Genomic DNA, 16,856 nt, shown 5'->3' with positions numbered 1-16,856 from the left:
AATATTTGCTCAGTTTTAATAGATCATATATTCGTCTATGGTGTCTGTTTATTTATATAGTAGATGATTTAGTGTGTAGAATTTTAGCTTATACATAGAGGATTAAGCTAGTATAATGTTTTTTTGTTCACAATCTAGGATGGAAATTGGACATGCCATCGATACGATTGTAGCACAAGATTATATGTAATTTATCTTGATTATGGGAACGGTATAGTTCCAACTTCTTGTGCTAGTGCATTTTGTATGTATTGAACGGGACCGAGAATAGATAGTTGTTTTAGACTGACTGGCAAAAGCATATTCTCTAAACTATTAAATGTACTTATATTCTAAATCCTGATATAACTATTATGATCTGTATATATTAATTATCGTTTTGATTTATTAAAAGGTGAGACTCTGAGATGGGTCAATATGCCTGGTAGATTGGATGATAATAATATATATTGGTGAAATAATAAGTTAGTTGATGGAATCCACGTCTCGTTATAGAGATTGATTGATATGCCTTTTTGAGAAACTTATAAGTTTTCATCGTGTCAAACCTTGCAAGTGGATTTATGAATCCGACACATGAAATAAGTTAAGTAGTGCTCTAAAGGAAATTAATCGTTGAATTAAATTCGTCAGTAATTTAATTTATTGATTTGTATTTGTAATCTTAACATAGGGAATTAAATAAGTGTTTAATGGGAAATTTCGAAATATAAATAGAGGAGTGCAATTACGAATTTCTAGTGGAATGATTTGTAATTTATTATGGTAAGAATAATTCAAATTAATTATTTGAAATTATTTCCATAATAGGAAGCCTCGGTAATTAATTTTGTGGTCCCTACAGTGCTCATATTTAACTGGAACTTAGAATCCTATTTCTAAGGGAAAAGGAGGAAAGTAGCGTTAGTTTTGGTTGAAAAAAAAAATGTGTGTTTTTCTTTTGATCAAGAAAGACTATGTTTTGATCTCCTCTTTGGATTGGGAAGAAATCTCTATAAGTAGGGATTCTCCTAACCTAGAAAAAGATTGAAGGTTTTCTATTCATACTTGCCCGCCCAAGTATTGAGAGAGTTCGGATGTGAACTTGGGATTATTGTTGAAGACTGCAAAGTTACTGTCTATCGTGTGGATTCGTTTGAAGGTCTGTCTAACTTGTGGATTCGCTTGAAGGTATCTGCTCAAGCTTCAAGAGGTAATTCTTGAATTAAATTTCTGTAAGTTTATGTGTTCTAGCATAAACGATTTGGTTATCTATTATTCATGTAAGCAGTAAGATTTTTGGTATGCTTCCACTGCGCATATAGTTTTCCAACAATTATCCCATTACCTTCTCACTTACCGCCCTTAAAATTACTCAATTGTAGTTTCCTTTGACGAGAGGCTTTGACTTCGAGCCCTGGGTATGGAGAAAATTTTATTGGGAGTGTCATTCTCGAACGGGACCTGCAGTGTGAGATCCAAATTTAGTCGGAGCTCCAATATAAGCTTCAGACACCAAGTGAGGTATCTGTTTTAAAAGTCAAGATACAGGATTTATTAATTTGAATTAAAGGGGTGTAACTTATTTTCTTAATTAAAGGAGTAATTGATGATTAATTAACAACTCAAACAGATTTACAACATCCTTTGTGTATCCCTTGGTACATGTTTAATTAAGGACAGTAACTAAAATGTTTAATTTAAGGAGGAAATCACTCTTTTAACAACTTTTGAGTATAATTATTCTAACAACTTCTAATAAATTCAAAAAAAAACTAATTTCTTCCATTTATTTTCAAGCTACAACAAAGTGAACAACTATTTCTAGAAATTCGAATTTGTTTCTCAGAATTTCGAGATTTTTTTTCAAGTTTTCATTTTTAGAAAATAATGTGTATCTCGCACTATGTATTTGATTCATGCACTTTCTTTCATTAAATGTATTCATTAGGTGTATATGTTATATACGTATATCTGATACATAATATGTATTTGAAACTTGTTATGTAGCTGAAGTATGCATCCAATTATTTTTCTATGGAATTTGAATCGATAAATGTGCGTTTTTGCTTTAGTGGGTCTTTATTATCGCTAACCGCATCAATAATGAGTTTGTAATTACTGTAACTCCATAAAAGCATGATCTACAATGATCTCATTGAAGTATGACCAGATACATAACAAAACCGTCTCAGATACACTAAAGGAAACACACTAGATCATGACAGAAAGATCTCAGATATATGATAGAAAACAACTCATATATATTTAATAGAAAATACATACACATTTAATAAATAAACAAATATATAAAATAAGGATATATACATTAAAGAAAGGGAGATACATAAATGAAGGGCAGATACATAGGACATTTAGATACGTCTAACGAATATTGTATCTCTACAAATCCGTCGTAAACTCACCAAGTCCGGAACTAGAATCCAGCACTAATGTGGCTCTAGATCTTGGCTTTCAACTTCTTTTCTCCGTTTTAACAATCGGTTTCCGGTAACCGTAATTGTTTAATACCCATTCTCATTTTTTCAACAATGGAACACCGCCGACTGAGGTTCCCCGAACCTGTCAATCAAACAATTTTGTGGCCGCAAAACTTTTGTTCCCATTTTTCCTTCTCAAATAAAGAAAAAGAAAATCAAAATTTGTACAAATAAATACCCCAAGAAGATCGTATTGCTCAACAATCAGATTGTATTGCTCTGTTTTCAACTCACTTTTTGATGATTTAGTGAAGAATCTATGAGGGAGAAGAAAGGAAGAAAGAAAGAGAACGGGAGATGAACTTGACATAGGAGATCGAGGATGAAGGAAGAGAGAATATGGTGGAGGTGATGGAGAACGCAGTGGGTTGGGGGATATACGGTTGGCATAGGAGTTCGGGGGACAGTTGATGAGAGAGAGATACTGATTATTACTGGACCATTAATTATGGTTTTTAAATGTAAAGATAATTAATTAATTTTTGTCTTATAAGAGATGTGTGTATTTGATTGTATCTACTAATTCTGTCTGAGCCTTGAATGAACTACATTCTCTTCGATCCCTTTTAAAAGATATGGCATAAAATATTAACCCATTGTTTTCTCAAGTACTGCCCATCAAATTATCCCATTTTGGGTCACCAGCCATGAAATAATTCCATCATGATTTTCTTGTACAATTGGAAATGTGATATTGTAAGTACCATTCAGTCATCCATGCCTTGGTGTTCCAAGAACATCACAAGTTCAAACTTCAAGAAGTGAAATTTGACGAGTGTCCTATATTTTCTTGATCAGAAATTAATTACCATATTATGAGTAATTTTAAGCACTACAACTGGAGTATTCTTACCTTCAATGCTGATTAAGGCAAAAATTGGAGAGTAACAAGCAGGAACGCATATTGAATAACATCATTGAAAAATAATCCCGCATGCAAATTAAATAGAAAAGAAAATGAAATTTTCAGGTCTCTAATATGAAAAATGATATCTTGTAGGAAAGAAAAAAAAAACATAATACTAAAAACATATTTGTAAAAGAATACAAAACCAAATTTCCCTCAAACATTTGAGTTGTGCATGAGAAGGCTAGTTTAAGCTGAGACACAATTTAAAAAAGAAAAAAAAATTCCAATGACCATCAGAAGACCCTAATAAATGAAGGTAAAACAAGAGTCAGAAGCAACGATTACTTCTTGGTGCAAATACGTTTCCTAAATGTACAACATTTTTAATGAGACCATAAAAGAGCAAGTTTTCAACTCTTTTTTAAAGTAACACACAGCAATCTACATCTAGAAATAAAACAACTAGGTACGCCGCTTCCTATCATCATCATCCTCTTCATCAGAATCACCACTCTCACGGAAACGCGGATTCTTTTCCTGCACAACAAGGTTTCACTAAAACCGAAGAGAGATAAAAGGATTTGCAGCTCAAAGAGTATAAAAGAAAATACCGGTCTGGATTCATGATCAGAGTTTCTCCTAGATTCACGGTCATAAGTCCTCTTTGGATAATCTGGCCGATGGTGGTCATCTTCCCTGTGTCGCTTGCGTTGATAGTCTGTTTTCCACGTAAGATGAAGAGTTACTCCTATTTGTTAAATCTATTCTAATGAAACGAAAAAATACAATGTCGCAGAGCATTAGAACTAAATCAAAAGCTTTGAAGAGCTTACCTCTACCATGTCGATAAGCGCCTCCACGACCATGGTTTCCACCATTATGTCTACCATCTGCATCATTTCTTGTATCAGTCAATGACAGACACGGGAAAAGGTCTATAACAAGTGTACCACATTTTTTTTAATCATATTATAGTGTATTGCAAAATCAACAGTTTGAGAACCGCAGATAAACTCGGGATGATGTGAAGTTATTGGAAGTGCAAGAAAAAACTCAATGGAGCGTGAAGGTCGAGTGAATCAACTATTTCAAGCTTAATTTGAAATCCTCAAGTGGTTGTCTTGATTCAATCTCCTCTTTTTCCTTTATCTCTTGTTAGAGAAACTCTCAAGCTTAAATTTCTGATTTTATAATAGAACAATGAAAACTCACAGCATTTATTTGGGGAAAAAAACAACCAGACTAATCAGGGGAAGAATATGGCCAGCTCAAAATTTAGGACTGGAACAAAACCGAGATCATTAACAACCAGATCTATCCATGCTCAAACTTATACAATTCTTTTGACCATACACGTTTGATTTTCTAAGAAGCATTCAAAATGTAGACATTGTGCTTAATAGGTGCAGTACTTTATATTAAAAAACACCATTCCTCTGATAACTATGGTTATAATTCATAAAAATGAAAGGCACATATATTAGAACCAGTGAGGTGTACGATAAGAACTTCACTAAGAGATATAGATACAAAGTAAAGTAACGAAGCTCTGAAGGTGCATGTTAAGAAGGGTTTCACTAACGTGCACTTTCACGATGGCTTGACAAAATACCCCTCAAAACTATTCCAAAAACACCAGTGAATCAGGAAAACAATACCCAAATGGTCACACCCCAGAAACAGGCATTTCCCAGAAGCTTCCGTCAGTTCAATTAGACCAATTTTTGCTGGAGTTGGGAACACAAGAACTGGTTCGCAATCAAAATTGTATGCACAAAGGCAATTCTACAGGCCCCAACAAAGACAGCAGCGTGAGTGGCAAAACCAACTGAGGAGGAGGATGATGTCGCTACGGTGGCAAGGGAACTCACATACTCTGCCGGTGGACCTGTGCTTTCTTCACCGATGGTTGATGTATTAAAAAGAGAATCACACAGTGAAGCAAGGTATGAAACTCAACTTTTATTCCCCTAAAATGAAGGGTGAAATTAAGGATGTGAAACCCTAATCCTAATGAAATTACTGTTCAATAACGTAAGTGGAAAAGTGCTTTGATTGGTTATGTTATCAGTGGGAATCCAACGTTAAAGGAGATGTTGAACTCTGTATACAGAGTTTGGAATGGCGTTGAAACTCCTGAAGTATTCCTACATGATGATGGGTATTTCATATTTAGATTTGAGTCTTCGGAGGATAAGATGACCATTACAGAGAAGGGTCCTTAAACATTCCACAATAGACCTGTGATCCTTACGGATTGGCTTCCTGATTTTCAGGTGAGGAAGGAGTCAATGAGAGTGGTGCCCCTCTGGATGCAATTCCCAGGACAGCCTCTACAATATTGGACAGAAGAGAACTTGGGTCAAATTGGGAGCTTTTTGGGTAAACCTGAATACACTGATAAGCTAACAGCTCACAGTTAAAGGATTTCCCACACCGTGTATTGATCGAGATAGACATTACCCAACCCCTCCCAATTGAGCTGAACATTGAGAAACCGAATGGGGAGATGTTGGAACAGGATGTGGAATATGAATGGATGACAAAGTTCTGTCCAGAGAGTTGTCAATTTGGACACTTCTATACAGATTGCTCGATGCCTTTCAAGAGTCAAGCTGTACGCAGGAAGAGAAGGAAAGAGAAAGTAAAATGGAAGTCGAAGGCAGTGGATGTACAAGTTGTACCACGATTGGGTGAGATGGTTGACAAAGGGGAGCAAGTGCAGATTGATACTAGCAAACATAAAGGGCTTATCGACTATGAGGTCCTAGCTGCTACAGCCAATGCACCCCTCAGAATTCAGGAAGACCACTAGGAGAGCAGTGCACAAGCTACTCCTAGAATTGAAGATACAGGGCAACAGATGCAGGAGACAATTTCTGAGGGTTTCAAAGGGATTACATCTATTGAACCACCCCACCCCCTATGATAATCACATCTTTGAACATAAGAGGCCTGAATAGGCCCTACAAGCAGAAAAGATGAATTCTTTTCTGCTTAAGCATAAGGCGGAGGGTTATTGGCATTATAGAAACAAGAGTGAAGAGGCCCAAAGCAAAGAAAGTTCACCAACAATTTGGTAGAGAAAGGAACTTCTTTACTATGATTATGCACCAAATGGGAGGACCTGGTCATGTTGGAAACCTGTAAATGTCACAGTAGTTACTCTGCTAGCTACATCACAACTTAATATCTGCCAGATTGAGGATAGGAACTCAAGCTTTGTTAATCTAGTCACCTTTGTGTATGGACTACAACCATTGCAGATATACAGGCTTTATGGGATAAATTAAGAGCAATTGCACCTACTGATGCTTCTCTCTGGCTGATCTTGGGTGATTTCAACACCATATTCTAACTGAAGACAGATCATGGGGTCCCTGTTCATCAGAATGAAACTAGAGACTTCCAACAATTCCAGATGCTCTTCCCTTTTTGGATCTGGTTAAGCACAACCACTGGTAAAGACTTAACCTCTTATCAACCATAGGCTGCTGGCAGAACGGGGAGCAGAATCACACAGCAAGAAATCATTCTTGATATGTTGGGAAAAAGGAAGTTGTAGAGGAGCATTCAGCCACTTGACTGTAAGGAGTTCCTTCATTCTTCTATTCAAGTGGGAGGAAAAAAGACTTTTATGCTTTATGGTCTGAATTCACTTGAGTCTTGGAAAGATTACTAAAAGAGGATGTGAATACTCCTGGTTCAAAAAAAAGAGGGGCCGAAGACCATACATAGCAACACTGATTGGATGTTTGGCAGTGCTGACTGGTTTACTAATTATGGGCATGTAGAGGCTGATTTCATGCTCCCTGGGTGCTCAAATCATTCCCCAGTGGACTGCCTAGCAGACCATTGAAGAGGCATTTCAGGCTCTTGACAGTGTTACTCAAGCAAGATGACTTTCACACAGCTGCCCAGGAAGTTTGAGCCAGGAGATAAAAGGAGTATGCTATGTTTGTGGTCTGGAAGAAACTCAAACTATTTGAGGCAAAAGTTAGAAGAATGAGTAAGAAGTTTTCCTCATTAGAGACCAAACTACTATCGTTGAGAACCAACTTGCAACAATTCCAGGACAAACTCAATGAAGACTTCTTTAATCCTCATTTGATTGATGCTGAGAAAGAAGTACTAGTCCATCTGAAGAAATGGGAAGCAATAATGAGGGAGTACTTAGACAGAAGTCAAGGGAAACTTGGATATCTGGAGGTGACGCAACTCTTAAGTATTTCCATTCCCTTGAAAGCCAGAGAGGCAAGGAACAAGGTGGCCCATTCTTATTCAGCAGGAACTTTTAGCTTTCTTTGAACAATTACAAGGGAAAGCAGCAGTTACACTTCCTTGTATTGATATCAGCATTGCAAGGAATTGATGTCTCAATCTGCAGCAGCAGTAACACTTTATGAAGAAGGTGAACAGAGAAGATGTAGTTCTAGCTCTAAATGCCCTACCAAATGATAAGTCACCAGGCAATAATGGCTTCCCTGCTGAGTTTTTCAAAGACTCCTGGCCTACTGTTGATGATGTCAGTGCAGCAGTTCTACAATTCTTTCAGAATGGTAATCTGAGAGCCATGAATTAACTAACCATACCTTTTTTAAAGATTTTTGTCCTATTGCATCTTCTACCACCCTTTACAAGCTTATTTCCAAGATTATTACTACTCAGCTTAAGATAGTCGTAGACTATATTGTTGGTCCTTCCCAATCTGCACTTATTGAAGGGAGAAATATACTAGTTAATGCCATTATGACCTATGAACTAGTGAATGAGTATGACCAAAAGGGTGTGTAGATGCATAGTCAAGGTTAATATAAGAAAGGCTTATGACTCAGTTGAATGGTAATATCTAAGGGTGGTGGTATTGGAGTTTGGTCTTTACCCTTAGACTAGTTGAGCTGATTATGGGGTGTGTAAGTACTGTTAATTATGCTTTCCTGCTGCATGGGGGACTTACACCTAGTTTCCAAGCTCTCGTTACCTTTATGTACTAGCTATAAGGTACTTGAATAGACCCCTCAAAAGGCTACAATATGTCCCTGATTTCAACTTCTATCCTAAATGTGAGGTTGTGGTTGATACATATATGTTTTGTTGATGAACTGCTTATGTGTTGCAGAGCAGATAGGATATCTCTATCCAAATGATGCTCAACTGTTTTGAGCATTTCTGAGCAGTCTCTGGACTGACAGCAAACATGGAAAAAAGTTGCTTATATATTTTTGGGGTTCAACCTGAATTTAGAGTCACTGCTGTCTGAATTTCACTTTTCTTTAGGTGTGATGCCCTTCACATATTTGGGTATACCACTGTCTTCTAGAAAGTTAACTATAAGCCAATGCATGCCCCTGGTTGAAAGAATTGCAGCTAGGTGAAATATTGGACTTCTAGGTTTCTGTCTATGGTGGTAGAGTGCAGCCTATTAGAAGTGTTTTAGTTGAGACACACACATACTGGGCTCAGAAGTTCCTATTGCCTAAGAAGGTGTTATTAATGGTGACTAGTATAGGCAGGAATTTCTTAACCAATGAGAACTCTAAAAAGGCCTTTGTGGCTTGGGCTACAATGTGTCAGCCTAGGTCTACTGGTGGCTTAAACATTCTGGATTTCTTTATCTGGAATAAAACAGCATTTGGCGAACTCTTATTGGCAGTGTCTATGAAGAAGGATGAGTTGTGGGTTCTTTGGGTACACAGTTACCACATAAAAGACAGGAATTAAGATGACACGTAGGCCCCAAAGCAAGCAAGATGGATTGTTAGGAAAATTGTTGCTTCTAGGGACCGGATTTAAGCTGTGCATGTGCACCAAATATGCACCAGATTCAGCATCAATGCAGCCTATGGTGCAATGCTTCCCCAGTTTCCAAAAGTGGAGTGGAAAACTCTAGTTATGCTCAAGGGACTGGTCCCTAGACATCGGTTTATCTTATGGTTAGCTTTGCATCACAAACTAACCACTTTTGAAAGGCTTATCAAATGGGGCATCCAAGTGCCCACAGATTGTGTTCTTTGTGAAACACAAGTGATGGAGACTCAAGTTCATCTCTTCTTTGGCTGTGCTTATTCTCACAAGGTCTGGAAATTCTGCTGCAGTGGCTGGGACTTGACAGGCACATTGGGAGCTGGAGTACTGAGGTTGGGTGGCTATCCAAGAAGGTTATAAATATGAGCCCAGAAATGCTATATTGGGTTCCTGTTTGCAACAGCTGTTTATGCCATATGGATAGAGAGGAACAACAGAAGATTGAACTTAAAGAAGCAGAATGTATAAAGCCATCATTAGGGATAGTATTCTGCTAGTGCATATAGTTGGTCAAGAAAAATGTAAATGGGCAGATTGACTGAATAGTTTGAACTGGTTCCCTAATTTGTAAAGCTAGTCCTGAGCCTGTTCAGGTTGGCTAAAATAGTTTGTAAGGTTTTTTGTTTGGTTGTTGGCTGAAAGTGCTAGTTGTACATAATGTTATACTGGTTGAACAAAATCTTTTCATTCAACCAAAAAATAAAATAAAATTCACCATCAACATTGACACAAACAGATAATAAGTCAGAAGAACTGAACTTCGCCATTGACTTTGAACTAATTAACACTAGTTTTACTTGTAAGAGACAGTTATCCCACCCACCCCAAACCCCATGGTCAAGTCAAAAGTTTTCTACCGCATTGAAGCACACACAAGTCTGTAGTAGTAAAATCAAAATATGCAGTACCCAGGCACTTCAAGTTGACTGTTGAATCAAAATATTTCCTCAATGAAAAAAAAAAGGAAGAAGAAAAATATCTGCATTCTTTACATTCCACATTTCAAGTATTAAAAAAATGAGAGAAAGAAGCTATTTGCTAAGACGCAAGAAAGAGACAATACTATCGAAGAAACAACTAATTACAAAGTTAAGAAGAGTCGAACTTACAGTGAGGTGGCGGCATAACTGGTGGGTACGCGCCCAACGATCCTGTACCATAATCCACTAGCTGCCTTTGTGCTTCCAATTCCTTTTGGACCAATTTTCCATAACCACCTCGACGTATTGCTAGTTAAGGTATTAAAAGATAGTCCTAAATTTTTAAATATAATGAAGAAAAATGAAAGAATGATTTCTTAAACCCTGCTGACATCTTCAGGGTGAACAAATGCAAAAATTAGCATTGTTCTAGTTGCTTGGACTATCATGCTAGAGTTTCAACCAATCGCCCGATAAGGTGATGAAAACTTAATAAATTGATTAGCCATAAAAGTAAAATATTTTTCTGTGCATCTTCACGGGTTAAACAATATTCTTTTCTTTGATAAATTGGGTTAAACAATGAATCTTAAAACACATATATTAGCAAACCATGTAAAAAATGCCAAACCACCTTTCCTATCCTTGATCCAGTAAACATTTCTGTGAGCCAAAACTCATCTCCTGAAAAGATGGTCACTTATACTAAAAAGTGAGAAAAGTTCTGGTTCACGACAAAAGAATAAAGGAAGATCTACTTCGAATTATTTCCTTGGAAAATAACTAACAAAGAAAAACATTGCCTGTTAAAACTTTGCAACATACCATCTGCTACCAGATGAAATTTCCAAAGCTAAAGCTTTTGAAACACATTTGTGATACCGGTTCCTGCCTAAGCAATGGTGGTACTCCTGCTGCCAGCTGGGGGGAGGTGGCATAGCAGGTACCCGGTGGAATAGTCGAGGTACCCACAAGCTGGCCGGACACCAACATCATAATAACAAAAACATTTGAGACTCTGGCTTATTCCCTCAAAGCATTACACATCAGGGTCACTAACACTTGAGAAAGAATGTTATAGAATCTTATGACACAAGAGGAAAGAAGCTTTTGCTTTATCCCTACCTTTTATTTATGACCCTTTATCCCTACCTTATCAAGTAACCTGCTTGATGCAGAGGGTTATGGTTTTTGTAGATGGTAATTGGTTACATAGAACCCAAAAAAAAAAAACAGCTGAAGTACCAGCCTTTTGATGCCCCAAGCAGCTTCACAGGGGTAAGTGCTTATTGGGAAAATGCTAGAGAGATGTACTCCCTCTCTCGATCTCAAACTCAATCTCGATCAAGTACTACAGAGATATTTCTCAAGAAGGCACTTGAGTAACCTAAGACGTTGCATCAACAAAGTATAGCCAAAACCTCAAGCATAATTGTGTATAGAGGAATAATATACACAATTTAACATATTAGCTAGAGTCAGATACCACTTTAGTTTCAATTGCCAAACAGACTAGTCACACACACCACATATATACATAATATTAGAATATGTAAACCCATTAAACTAGATCCTTTTTTTCCTCAATTTATTTATACCATATCGGCATACATGACGATAGTATGCCAAGTTTTGCCAGACTTTTACATACACTTCCCTGCTTTTAAAAGACATTTTCCTAAACAAATTAGCCAAGAGTACTTGGTTTGACATCCTTCTGCATACAATGAATTAAGATTGATTAGCTCTATCCTACAAGTTCCATGTCTGTTTTGTTCAATTCCAGAATATTCATCATTTTAGTGCATGATAGGACCAAAACATTTTAATCTGAACTTAAAAAATTAAAGAAAATAGCTAGAAAATAAATGACTTTCAAAAAAAAAAATAGCTAAGAAGTTGAGTGAAGATTATTAACACAAATTTATCGATAGAAGAGAAGGATATCTGGATCATAGTCGGTACGATATTCATCGCGTACCTGGGAAAAAATGTATATCAGATCAAATGCTAGTATGAATCTCAAGATAAAAGGATGAGCCTCTGAGGAGATTACCTGTCCACCACTCCTACCACGGCCCCATTGCCTACCTTCTTGAAATCCCCAATCAAAATCAACACGAATAGGGCGATCATCAAGAATTGTTCCACTGATATATTTGACAGAGTCTTCAGCGTCGTCTCTAGAGTAGTACCTGAAAATATTTTTGCAGTTATTACAGCTGCAAATGATATTCTCCTCACCTTTTTTTGTTTTCTTCTTTAGCTTTCTTTCCCTTATACAGGGAAAGGGGTAATGGCCTAATGAGAGATAAACTCAAAGATATAGATGTAACAAACTACAACATACACCTAATACCATCCTGGTGTTTATAAAAAGAATCCACTTCAAAAAATAATGAGCAAATAGGTTTTTGCTTCTTACTGCAACAGTGGAAGCTCCAAAGAGACAAGCTTGTGATACCCTCCTTGCATTCTGTTTCTATTGATCTATATTTATGTGGACACATCGAAAAGTTCATGTCTTTCCTAATGTCAATCTTTTTACTCTTGACATAAATATAAACTACTAAATCATGTGACCTCATTTCAACTAACTTCTCTCCTTTTTGCAGTTCATAAGATTAGTTTAACTCCTTCCCATCAAACCTAATATAATAATAAACATCCAAACATTTTTTCTTAAACTATCTTAGTATCAACCCAAGTCAATTAAAATGACAGCAGATCTAAAAGTAGCAAATTTGACAAGCTTGGAACAGGCAACAAGACAGAATGCTAAGAAACAGATACACTTCCCAAATACAAATCCACCCACCACCACTACCCACCCGTGCATCCAAAAGAAACACAACCAAAACAAACAACATAACCTATGAAAAGTTTTCTTTTATTTATAAGGAACCCATAAAAAGTTCTTGAAACATTAGCCAATATTTTCTGCAAGTCATCAAAGAACTAATAATAGCTTGTGGGTGAATATGATGACACATGGATGACATGAAGTTGCAAATACACTTTTAGTATCAAACTTTGGGATTTTAAGGCAAGAACAGAGATACTTTTACTTTGTGAAGTGCTAATTCGGTGATCCGTTTTTGCAAGAAACTATTTTTCTCTGATTTTCAAGCAAGAACTCTCCTCTTTCCTTGTTAATGGTCTTGTTTTCCATCATTAAGAAGGTGATAAATGGGTAAAAAAGGGGTGAAACAAGCAGATAACATCAAAGACACCACAGCCAAAACACTCCAACTTCTTGTTGTGATACCTGTTCAACTAACAAAGTCAAACCAACCCCTGGACTTGAAAAAAGAAGAAAAAGATAAGAATAGGAGGGAAATTCTTTTATTTTCTACCAAGCAGGAGGGAAGTTTCCTTTTCAGTTCAAGGTGGCGAAAATATGGAGAAATGCAGCCCCATCTATCGAAATGTTTTTTAATACTAAGGACCTCAGTTACGACAAAATAACTATGTAACAGGAGATTAGTGTCAAATAACAATAGCACCTTCCATTTTTCTCCAAATTGATGCAAAAGTAATAATAAATACCCCTTCCCTTCCCTTTTTCACTCTCCTCTCTTCTCTTTTCTTTTCTACTGCATATCCTTTCCCTATCAAAATAAGTTGATTTTAAAAGCTTGGCAAAACAGGCTATAAGTCTTCCATTTTTTCCTTTAAGCACATCCAAGTTATCAAGAGATCCAAATACTCATATCTGACTTTAGTAGACTTCGCTATAGCCTTCTCTACTCTCAATAGCCAACTGCGCACTTATCCAGCAATATGAATTAAATCCTTGACAAGCTCACCATATGATAATCTTGCCTACTGTACTTTCATTTCACATGCCCTAAGAACATCTAACTTTAGAATAAGGGAGCATTACTTCCTTCTACTCATACAGTGCCTTTGCAAAAAGAACAACTGGAACTAAAGTTTGCCTTCATGTAAAAAAAAAGAAGGTTCATCCACTATTTTCAGCAGACATCTGTCTTGCCTTCTTCCTATGTCATTGGCCATACTCTAATACAACCAACTTCCCACAAAAAAATGAAAAACAAAACGAAATTATACTGACCCCTTGCCTCTACCAGGTATCTTGTCCTCACTTGGAAAACCTATGTGATCTTGAACGCATCTAATAGATTCAGATTGCATACACTATGCTAGGAGGGCATGTCAATTATTCTAAACACTCTATACTGAACATTTATGATTGTGGTATCGTCTTCTTTAATAATCTTCAGAATACTTCTAAGTTCCTTGTATTAACCCTCAGGATTGTAAAATATGTCATCGCAATATGAAGACACGGTGGGTAACAGTTGATTGATTATCTTGTAGGAGTAGAAATGGCAGATAAGATTCTTAAATTCATCACGTGGCATGAACAAATGAAAAATACATAATATGAAATCCTTACTGAACAATTAGACAAATTCAGAACTAGAGGAAATTAGTTAAGCTGGAGCAGGTGTACCATAACTGGAGAGGAAATTATATGGTTGAAAGTTAGCAACACAAAATTTAAGAAATTGGAGACTGAAAGAAAGTTCAGGCCATACATTATAAAGCAGAATCCACAAGGAGTTTTGGAATTCTTATCCAATCCCATCACTATCTTTTTAATCTCTCCAGCACGAGAGAACAGCTCATATACTTGTTCCTCTGTTGTGTAGAAAGACATGTTCCCGACATAAACAGTTATCGACCTTAACAAAGCATCTTCAAATTCTTCTTGCGTTCCTGGAAATCTTCTGTCCCTATAAGCTGAAATCTTGGCTAAATCCTAAGAGAAAAAACAGCAGATAAAATGTTAAAAGATAGTTAAAGCAAATAAAACCTAGATTAAGAAAGGACATAGGCACGTTTATGTATTATGCCTTATTGTTATATACTCCTCCAAAGGTTGTGCTTTTGACAGGCAGGAGAAGATCCCTAGAGGCATTAGGACGATCCACAAAAACAGAAAGAAAGACAACTTGAAAACATGAAATCAATGGACAAATTGATTATTAGACAAATATCCCATGTATACAGCATGCTTGAACAATCAATGGACACTGGCGTTCATATTACCTTGAACAACGAAGCCATTACGTTCTGCTCCCAAGGATATCTCCCACTACGTATCTTTTGCGCCTAGTAACTGCAACATTTTAATTTGGGTTAAGAAAAACCAGGGAAATAATCCGTCGAGTTATAAATAAGCTCAATAGACAAAAGAATGATTAATCATTCAAGAAAATAGTTATCAAGTTCACCAATTCACTAGCCTCAACTTGACAGCCAGCATTTTGATAGACTGATTCAGAGTTAAATAATAGTTCAAAAAAAACTAGCATATTCTAAATGAAAGCGGTAATAAGAATAAAGAGAAAATTCTGGTAAATCTAATTGAGAATTATGACTTCCAAAGTGTTGAAAACTCACAACACTGATAAGTTCCATTAAACTTGATCAAAAAAACCATTTCATTTTTTCCATAAGTTAGTCAAAAAGATACAAAAAATTTATGCCCTTATTTGCTTTATTCCTTTTTTTTCCTTATGGAACAAAAATATTCAGTAACTTGACTACTAATACTCAAAGTAAGATTAATATACCATCATGACTATGAACCCCCACCACCACATGGGAAACATACAAGAATGCATATATATATGTTTGAAAATATGGAAAAAGAATGCATATTAACTTGTAAAAATCAGAAAGAACATTGACAAATCGGTATAAACAGGGATGGCTTCAGGTGAAGTAGGTATGGAGTGGTTGACTAGTTGTTTGACGTCATTTTTAGGATATCAAAGTTGCCTGAAGAATGGAGGTGAAGTACAATGATCCTATTGTACAAGAACAGGGATGATATTATGAAATTGCACCAAGTATAGAGGCATCAAGTTGATAAGTCACACTATGAAAAGTTAGAGAGAGGGTGGTGAAAAAGAGGGTGAGTAATTTAGTGTTGTCTGGTTTCCCTCCATTATATTCAACATGGCTTCTTCACTACCCTATTTCCTTTCCAAACTTGATTTTGATATGTTTTACTTTATCCGACGGTCTACCAGAAATAATTCTCTACCTTTACTTGATCAGAACTGTACTTCTGGCTAGCAATTTGCAGTTAAGCTCACAACCTCGAGGAACAAAGAAAATTCAGAACCCTACTTCCAAAATTCACAACAGGGCGGCTCAACCCTAAAGGCCTAAAGCCACTAACCCCAAAAAATAAGGGCCTCGAAAGAAGCAAAAACTCACCTAAATTCAGTTTGCTCAAATACGAAAACATACCGAAGATGTATAATAAACAAAATAGAGCAAGAGGCAAGTTTTAACGATGAACAAAAAGCACTGAGCAGACAAAAGATGAAGGAGTTACATACATACATACATACATAAAAGAGAAAACCAGATCTGATGAAGGCGCTGTAATTGTGAGAAGCACCGTATTAAACTATTGGGAGTTGGGAAGAAACAAAATATCCTAGTAGAATATTAAAAAAATTATGTATTTATGGTTAATATTAATTTTTAAAAATTTAATAATTGGTTGTTAATTTCTTACTAATTATTATGCACATATTTTTGAACTTTTATTATTGATATATAATTATACGTCAAAAAAATAGCTATTAAATTTACGGTTATTTTTTATTTATTACTCTCTCCATTTCATATTAAGTTAATTTTTAAAGCATTTTTTATTTTTTAAATTAATTTAATTGTTCAGTTTTCAAGACTACTTTTAGAGTGTTCTTCCAATTTTACCCTTCATTAGTTAGTATTGGAATTAGTGATTAA

At 36.1% G+C, this 16,856-nt stretch overlaps 1 protein-coding gene across 7 annotated transcripts; it reads right to left on the bottom strand.

Moving 5' to 3' along the window:
• Positions 1–3,603: 3,603 nt before the first annotated feature.
• On the bottom strand, positions 3,604–16,519 carry LOC102577531 (nuclear cap-binding protein CBP20). Of its 7 annotated transcripts, none has more exons than XM_015308568.1 (9): positions 16,439–16,519; positions 15,135–15,204; positions 14,621–14,844; positions 12,112–12,250; positions 12,003–12,036; positions 10,245–10,358; positions 4,164–4,220; positions 3,942–4,048; positions 3,604–3,867 (listed from the first exon to the last, which is right to left on the bottom strand). In XM_015308568.1, the coding sequence occupies exons 2-9, from the start codon at positions 15,150–15,152 to the stop codon at positions 3,793–3,795; spliced, it is 768 nt and encodes a 255-aa protein (XP_015164054.1). In that variant the 5' UTR covers positions 15,153–15,204; positions 16,439–16,519; the 3' UTR covers positions 3,604–3,792.
• Positions 16,520–16,856: the final 337 nt, after the last annotated feature.

Source organism: Solanum tuberosum, unplaced genomic scaffold (genome assembly GCF_000226075.1).
Source record: "Solanum tuberosum cultivar DM 1-3 516 R44 unplaced genomic scaffold, SolTub_3.0 scf00085, whole genome shotgun sequence".
Classification (NCBI taxonomy): Eukaryota; Viridiplantae; Streptophyta; class Magnoliopsida; order Solanales; family Solanaceae; genus Solanum; species Solanum tuberosum.
Note: the sequence above shows the minus strand (reverse complement) of the source record. Positions and strands in the feature narration are given on the sequence as shown.